The 9,248-nt window shown below is 38.8% G+C and overlaps 1 protein-coding gene across 1 annotated transcript in view; it reads right to left on the bottom strand.

Moving 5' to 3' along the window:
* The window catches only part of THEGL (theg spermatid protein-like), an 85,060-nt gene that overhangs the window by 33,711 nt on the left and 42,101 nt on the right, over positions 1 to 9,248 (bottom strand). The window contains exon 4 of the mRNA XM_011998458.1: positions 7,500 to 7,628. Coding sequence (XP_011853848.1) covers positions 7,500 to 7,628 — 129 coding nt within the window. The remainder of the gene's footprint in view (positions 1 to 7,499; positions 7,629 to 9,248) is intronic.

Below are 9,248 nucleotides of genomic sequence, written 5' to 3'. Positions count from 1 at the left end.
TGTCCTTTGTAGGGACATGGATGCAGCTGGAAACCATCATTCTCAGCAAACTATCGCAAGAACAGAAAACCAAACACCACATGTTCTCACTCATAGGTGGCAATTGAACAATGAGAACACTTGGATACAGGAAAGGGACATCACACACTGGGGCCTGTTGTGGGGTCAGGGGAGAGGGGAGAGAGAGCATTAGGAGATATACCTAATGTAAATGACGAGTTAATGGGTGCAGCACACCAACATGGTACATATATACATGTGTAACAAACCTGCACATTGTGCACATGTACCCTAGATCTTAAAGCATAATAAAAAATTAATTAATTAATTAAAGATAGAAAGATAGACTGTGATAAGTTGAAGATGTACATTATAAGTTCTAAAGTAACTACTAAAAAACGAACAAAAAAATTTATAGTGAATAAACCAACAAAGAAGATAAGTTGGAATAATAAAAAATCAATTAATTTAAAAGAAGGCAACAGGCCGGGCACAGTGGCTAATGCCTGTAATCCCAGCACCTTGGGAGGCCAAGGCAGGTGGATCATGAGGTCAGGAGTTCAAGACTAGCTTGGCCAACACGGTGAAACCCTGTTTCTACTAAAAATACAACATTTAGCCAGGCACCTGTGGGCACCTGTAATCCCAGCTACTCAGGAGGCGAGGCAGGAGAATTGCTTAAACCCGGAAGGCAAAGGTTGCAGTGAGCCGAGACTGTGCCACAGTCCAGCCTGAGCAACAAAAGGAAAACTCCATCTCGAATATATACATACATACATACATACATACATACATACATACATAAGAAGGCAACAAAGAGGGGAAAGGGGAACGAAAGAAAGACGGACTAAACAGAAAACAACAGCAAGTTGGTAGCTTTAAATCTGAACATATTAGTAATCACAGTAAATGTAAATGATCTAAATACCTCAATTTAAAAACAGAGATTATCAGATTGGATAAAAAAACAACATTTGCCTATAACAAATGTACTTGTAATGTAAAGACACAAATAGGTTAAAAGTAAATGGATAAAAAATATATGTCATGCTAACAATAATGAAAAGAAAGCTGCCATAGATGTATTAACAACAGACAAAGTAGATTTCAGAGTAAAACATATGTTACCAATGATGAAAAGGGTCAATTTGTAATAATAAAGGGGTTAACTGTATCCCTTATTCAAAATGCTGGGGACTAGAAGTGTTTCAGATTTTTAATTTTTTGGATTGAGGAATAAATATGTAAATGCATAATGAGATATCTTGGAAAGAGTCCCAAGTCTAAACACAAAATTCATTTATGTTTCAAATCTACCTAATACATATAGCCTGAGGGTAATTTTATAGAATATTTTAAATAATTTTCTACCTGAAACAAAGTTTGTATACACTGAACCATTTGATTAACTTTCATGGATGTCCTTGCATGGGAGTGCAGAAAGAGGAATGCGTCTACTTTCCCTTATGGATGATGAATAAACTATGGGTTGTGTGCTTGTGTTTTGACCATGACCCATCACACGAGGTCAGGTGTGTAACTTTCCAGTCATGTCAACATGGAAAATGTTTTGGATTTGGAGCATTTTGGATTTCAGATTTTTTTTTTTATTAGGGATGCTCAACTGTAATTCTGAAGTTTTATGCATTTAATAACAGAGCTTAGAGTACATAAAGTAAAAACCAATAGAATTGCAAGGAGAAATAGACAAATCCACAATTATGGTCAGAAATTTCAATATTCCATCATGATAACTGATAGAACAAGTAAGTAAACAGAATATCAGTAAGGGTGTAGAAAACCTGGACAAGACTACCAACCAACTTGGCTTAAGTGACATTTATAGAACACTTTACCCATTAGAGCAAAATACACATTCTTTGCAAGTGCACATCAAACATTTATCAAGATAGATCATATTCTGGGACATAAAAGAAGTTTCAAAGGGACTAGAATAATGCAAAATATGTTCTTTAGCCATAGTGGTATTAAATTAGAAATCAATAGGAAGACATCTGGAAAATCCCCCATATGTTTTGAAAACTAAATAATATACATCTGATATCCATGGCTGAAACATGATATCAAAAAGGGTATTAGAAAGTATTTTCAACTAAATGAAAATTAAGGCACAATATATCAACATTTGTGGAATGCATCTAAAACAACACTTAGAGGAAAATGCACCCCACTAATGACTATATTACAAAAAATAAGAAAGGTCTCAAGTCAACAATCTCAGTTTCCATCATAAGAAACTAGAAAAAGAAAAGCACATAAAATAAAAAGTAAGCAGAAAAAAGGAAGTAATAAAGATCAGAGGAGAAATCAATGAATAAAAAGCAGTAAAATAATGGAGAAAATCAATGGAACCAAAAACGGATAGATCTCTAGCCAGAATGTCAGCAAAAAAAGAGAGAAGGCACAACCTACTAATACCAGAAACGAGGGGTTGGGGGGATCATCACAGGAGGTTGCATAGCTATCAAAAGTAAGAAAATATATGAACAACTTTATGCCAATAAATTTTAAAACAGATGAAATTAATAAATGAGCTGGGTGCAGTGGCTCATGCTTGTAATCCCAGCATTTTGGGAGGCTGAGGTGGGTGGATCACTTGAGGTCAGGAGTTCAAGACCAGCCAGATCAACGTGGTGAAACTCCCTCTCTACTAAAAATACGAAGAATTAGCCTGGTCATGGTAGTGCGTGCCATGTCTGTAGTCCCAGCTACTTCAGAGGCTGAGGTGGGAGGTTCGCCTGAGACTGGGAGGTGGAGATTGCAGTGAGCAGACATCATGCCACTGCACTCCAGTCTGGGTGACAGAGCAAGACTACGTCTCAAAAAAAAAAAAAAAAAAAAAAAAAAAATTCCACAGATTGCGGCTTCAACAAAATTAATAAATTATCTGAAAGACACACACTGCCAATGCTGACTCAGAAAGAAATAGGTCATCTGAATAGCCCTGTATCTGTAAAATAAATTTATAGTTTAAAAACCACCTCACCAAAATACTCCAGGCCCAGATGACTTCATTGGAGAATTCCACTATATAAATACCAATAAATACCAAGTCTATATACTCTCCAAGTGATTCTATGAGGACACCATTACCATAATGCCAAAACCAGACAAGGACAATACAAGAAAACTACAAACCGATATCCCTCATGGACATAGATGCAAGAATTCTAAAGCTGTATTGCATCACATACAATGTGTATATGTTCAATGTACATAATGTCTATGGATGCTCTGGTGCTATAATGGTAGAGCTGGGTAGTTGCAACAAAGACTGTGTGGCTAACTTTACTATCTGGCCCTTTCCAGAAAAAGTTCGTTAACTTTTTGTTAAAGTTATATATTGAAAGAGATAGAGAAATGACCACCTTAAACTAGTATTTTATCTAAAACCAGACTTCAGGTAAATAATAGTATCTTCATCCTTTTCTTGTTACTTTAAACTCCCTCACTGCCTGTACCCGTCTCCTTCCCCTCCCCCAACAGTCTTTCCTCAGAGAGCTAACTTAGCAGAAAGCTTTAATCATCCAACCAGCAAGCACCAAAAGCAAATTCGAGCATCAAAAGCCTTAACAGCAGGCCAGGCGTGGTGGCTTGCACCTGTAATCCCAGCACTTTGGGAGGCCGAGGCAGGCAGATCTCATGAGGTCAGAAGTTCGAGACCAGCCTGGCCAACATGGTGAAACCCCCTCTCTACTAAAAATACAAAAAAAAAGAAAAAAGAAAAAAAATTAGCCAGGCATGGTGGCGTGTGCCTGTAGTCCTAGTTCTCAGGAGGCTGAGGCAGGAGAATCTCTTGAACCCGGGAGGCAGAGGTTGCAGTGAGCCAAGATCACACCACTGCACTCCAGCCTCCAAAAGAAAAAAAAAAAGCCTTAACAACATTCTTAGCTTTAGATGCAGTAATTAACTCATGCAATCAAGTCCATGTATATAATTAAAAATTCATGAAAATTTCATGCACGAACAAGTTCATTCACAACAATGTTACATATGCTATAAAAATTGGAAATATACTGTATCTCTAACAATAGAAGAATTACCTGCTTAATAAATTATCTACTCTTCCTTAAAAGTTTAGAAAGATTTTTAAGTGCAAAAAGCACTATATAAATTATATATTTATTATCTCTAACTCTTTAAGTAGGCTATATATGTAAATACACCCATAGTAAAAAAAAAAAACCAGACTAGAATATGACAAAATTAGTTCTCTGAGTTGTAAGCCTACAGTAGATTTTTGTTGCCTTTTAAAATATATTCTTATTATACAGTACAGAATTAAGTAAAATAAAGATATAAGGGAAAAGTCTAAAATAATATGAAGCAAATGTGATGCACACATACCGCAAATGGTATTGCAAATGGTTTTAGGTAGCACTTGAGTGAATTTAGAGGGAATGAGTGGTATTTTAAGAGTTGTACTAGACACATGTCATTTAAATACAAATACTGAATAAATAATTTAATGGTACACAAATACGGCAGCTTGTGAAGATAATATATTGATGGCTTACGTCTGGGGAACACATTTTAAAGGAGAGAAGATCAAGGATTTTACCAGAAAGAAACCACATATAAACATACACACACACAAAAGATTCCTTTTGCTTTTTTTTTTTTTTTTTTAAAGGGCAAAAGATACATATATGCATAATTTTATTTATTTTTTCTGGAAGAAATCATGAGAAAATTTAGGCTACTTTTAGGAAGATAGACTAGGGAAAGGAAAAATTCAGCTTTTTTCTCCTCCTTGATCCCTCCCAACTAAATATAATCTCTTCTTTATTGAACTCCAAAGGCTTCTTAGTTATTACTTTAATCGACCTTGTATATCCCCCATAATAGATGATAAACTCCTTAAAAGCAGTAATAGTGTCTTACTTGCCTTTGCCCCTGTGCTATAATTTGGATATGTTTGTTTGCCTCCACCAAAGCTCATGCTGAAATTTAATTCCCAGGCCGGGTGGGGTGGCTCATGCCTGTGATCCCAGCACTTTGGGAGGCCGAGGCAAGCAGATTACCTGAGGTCAGGAGTTCGAGACCAGCCTGGCCAACATGATGAAACCCCATCTCTACTAAAAATACAAAAAATTAGCCTGGTGTGGTGTGTGACTGTAATCCCAGCTACTTGGGAGGCTGAGGCAGGAGAATTGCTTGAACCCGGGAGGCGGAGGTTGCAGTGAGCCAAGATCGCGCCACTGCACTCCAGCCTGGGTGACAGAGCAAGACTCCATCTCAAAAAAAAAAAAAAAAAAAGAAAAAGACATTTGATTCCCAGTGTGGTGGTGTTGGAAATTGAGGCCTAATGGGAGGTGTTGGGTCATGGGGACGGATGCTTCATGAATGGTTTGGTGCCATTCTCGGTAGTGAGTGAGTTCTCACTCTCTTGAGCCGGGATTAGTTTTGACAGGAATGTGCCCATGAGAATGGGTTGTTATGAAACCAGATGCCCCTCAGTTTTCCCTCTTTGCACATGTCTGCTTTCCCTTTGACTTTCTTCTTCATGTTATGAAGTAGCATGAAAAGCCCTCAACAGAAGCCCAGCAGATGCCAGCACCATGCTTCTTATACTTCTCTGTTTATAGAACCGTGAGCTAAATAAACCTGTTCTCTTTGTAAATTACCCAGCCTCAGGTATTCTGTTGTAGCAAAATATTTGCTGAATTAAATTTAATAGTAACATGCCACCAAACATAATGATAAAATGTCACCAAACATGCAAAGATCATTTCTGTATTTTCTAGAAAGAAGATAAAATTAATCATGTACAACTGGTATTCTTGTGTTAAAAAAAATGAAGTGATCTTCACTAAGAAATTTGAAAATATTATTGAATTCATCTTCTTGAACAAACTTTTACAAGTAAACAAATACACCAATGATTGTAGCCTGTAAATATCATTCTGAAGCAAGTATCCACCTCAACATTAGATTAAAAAGCAGGTCTGGCAAGGCGCCATGGCTCATGTGTGTAATCCCAGTACTTTGAGAGGCCCAGGTGGGTGGCTCACTTGAAACCAGGAGTTTGAGTCTAGCCTGGCCAACATGGCAAGACTCCCTCTCTACTAAAAATACAAAAAGTAGCTGGGCATGGTGGCTCACACCTGTAATCCCAGCTACTGGGGAGGCTGAGGCAAGAGAATTACTTGAACCCAGGAGGTGGAGGTTGCAGTAAGCTGAGATCAGGCCACTGCACTCCAGCCTGGGTAACAGAGCAAGACTCTGTCTCCAAAAAAATAAAAAGTAATTCAGTTTCATATATGCTGGCCAGGTACAGTGGCTCCCATCTGTAATTCCAGCACTTTGGAAGGCTAAGGAAGAAGGACTGCTTAAGCCCAGGAGTTCGAGACCAGCCTGGGCAACATAGCAAGACAACATCTCAATTAAAAAAAAAAAAAAAAAGATACAAACATGTTGAGTTGGAGATTCCTGTAGCACCTTCTTACAGGGGAAGTCAATAATTCTGAGACAGGAGAGAGGTTTAGGCTGGGAACAGGAGTTGGAGGTCACCACCACAAGAATGGAAGCAAAATTCCTATGAGGACAACTCCACCTTTGGGAAGAGTTTAGAGCAGGAAGAGAAAGCATCCAGGGACAAGACAGTGGGCAACAATGGCAAAGAAACAGAAACCCACAAAGGATATTGAGAGGGCAAGGTGAAGAAGATGGGAGGGCAGCCAGGGCAGAGAGTATCACTGAAGCCATGAGGAGGAGAACTTAGAGAAGGAAGTGACCAGTCCTCGGCAAGAGTCACAACAGGTGATTTCAGTATCCCCTGAACTTCTACAATGTCTTTCATTCTAAAATTGGAGACCCTAACTTGAAAAAATAATGGCTTCTGTAGAATTCTTCAAAGATATCTTGAAGAGATGTCTTCCTAACTCTGGAAGTATCCTTGTATAACACCTTCACTTTATTATTTTTTTAATCCTCATAAATCAAAGCATTATAATAGATTACAAGTCTGCAATAGTTAAATACTAGATTTTGCTCTGGAAAAGCTTACTTGTAGCATCAGATTGGAAACAGATATAGAATCCCTAATTCTCAGTGAATTTTGACTGCACGTTGAACAATTTGTGGCTTTTAGATAAAAGTTCTATGTCCATTTTCCCTAAGAACTCAGGATAAAGGCCGGGCGCAGTGCCTCACGCCTGTAATCCCAGCACTTTCGGAGGCCAGGGCAGACAGATCACAATGTCAGGAGTTCGAGACCAGTCTGGCCAACATAGTGAAACCCTGTCTCTACTAAAAATACAAAAAATTAGCCTGGTGTGGTGTGTGACTGTAATCCCAGCTACTTGGGAGGCTGAGGCAGGAGAATCACGTGAACCTGGGAGGTGGAGGTTGCAGTGAGCCAAGATCATGCCATTGCACTCCAGCCTGGGTGACAGTCTGAGATTCCATCTCAAAAACAAAAAACAACAACAAAAAAACCTCCTGATAAAGTAACATGATAACACACAGACACTAACCTGTTAGGTACATAGAGGCAGGAAACTTGCTTGGGCTGGGCAAGGTTCTCAAGTCTTTTGGTCAGTTGAGCCTTCAAAGCACCCTGGGAAACAGGGCGAATAGGATCTTGATTTCCCCAAAACAGTTTTCTGTTAAGAAACATACAAATAAAATGGTAAAAAAATTGATTGCTAATGAAAATCTAAAAATTGACTCTTTTTTTTCTGAGACAGAGTCTTGCTCTGTTGCCCAGGCTGGAGTGGAGTGCAGCGGCTCGATCTCGGCTCACTGCAACCTCTGCCTCCCGGATTCAAGTGATTCTCATGCCTCAGCCTCCCGAGTAGCTGGGATTACAGGCACGCACCACCACACCTGGCTAATTTTTTAGTAGAGACAGGGTTTCACCATGTTAGCCAGGCTGGTCTCAAACTCCTGACCTCAAGTGATCCACCTGCCTTGACCTCCCAAAGTGCTGGGATTACAGGCATGAGCCACCGTGCCTGGCCAGAAATGGCTCTTGATGGCTTTTATACTGACTTTACTTCATTTTAAGAACTATGTCACAGAATTTTATTATTTACAAGGATCTGAAATGAATATAATATTTATGGAAGTTAAACTATTACTGTTTAACCTATTGTCTTAAAATGAGGTGACCAAAAATGAACCCACTAGAGATAGTTCTGTTTCTGCCATCAAGTAAACCCTGTGGTTTATACTCAGGTTGGCATAAAATGAGCATTCTAACTATCTACACTAGCCTCCTGTTTTGGGTGAAGTCCTGTACCGGGTGGTTAGAAAATAAAATAGTAACAGAATAGTATTAATAGCTATAATTTGTGGAATACTTAACCTTTGCCAGGCATTGTGCTAAGTACTTTACAGATATCAGTTCATTTAGTCTCAACAGTCCTGTGAAATTGGGAGGATTACTGAACATGGGATGAACAGAAAAGGAGAAATCATTAAGGAATTAACCTGAAAAGGCTTCATGGAAGAAAGTAAAAAGCACAGATTGCCAGAAATGAGGTACATTCCACGTTGGGATAACAATGGGAAATGGAAATGACCAAGGCTTGAACCAGGAATATTTAGGGGGAAGTAGAATGTCACATTGGGAGGTAATTAAGCAACATTGCTGAAATGGGTAAGGAGGGCAGGAGAAGGCCTTGAGATGGAGGAGTAAGAAAAAGATACAGGCCAGGCATGGTAGCTCACGCCTGTAATCCCAGCACTTTGAGAGGCTGAGGCAGGAGGAAGGAGGATCACTTGAGCCCAGGAGTTAGAGACCAGCCTGGGCTACATGGTGAAACCTAGTCTCTACAAAAAAAAAAAAAAATCAAAAAACTAGCCAGCAATGGTGGCAGCATCTGTAGTCCCAACTACTTTGGAGGCTGAGATGGGAAGATTGCTTGAGCCTGAGAGGTCGAGGCTGCAATAAGCCAAGATCAATGAAACCACTGCACTCCAGCCAGTGTGACAGAGCAAGACCCTGTCTCAAAAACAAAAAACAAACAAAAAAAAACCTCCGTACACTTGTTATGACTTCACACATAATTAAATTTGCCCAACTAATTGAGTCAACCCTTTAAAAAGACCCCTGGTTTTCTTTTTACAGCTTTGCTTATATTTTTAGATATAATCTTTCTTTCTCTGCTCTGTAAACATCAGTCAGAATTATTATTAGAAACAAGAATTAATATCCCTGCTCCCTACCTTCTGCTGATTCCATTTTCTTTTTGTTTCTTTTCTTTTTTTTTTTTTTTTTG

This window comes from Mandrillus leucophaeus, unplaced genomic scaffold (genome assembly GCF_000951045.1).
Source record: "Mandrillus leucophaeus isolate KB7577 unplaced genomic scaffold, Mleu.le_1.0 Scaffold570, whole genome shotgun sequence".
Lineage (NCBI taxonomy): Eukaryota > Metazoa > Chordata > Mammalia > Primates > Cercopithecidae > Mandrillus > Mandrillus leucophaeus.
This window is presented reverse-complemented; position numbering and strand designations above follow the sequence as displayed.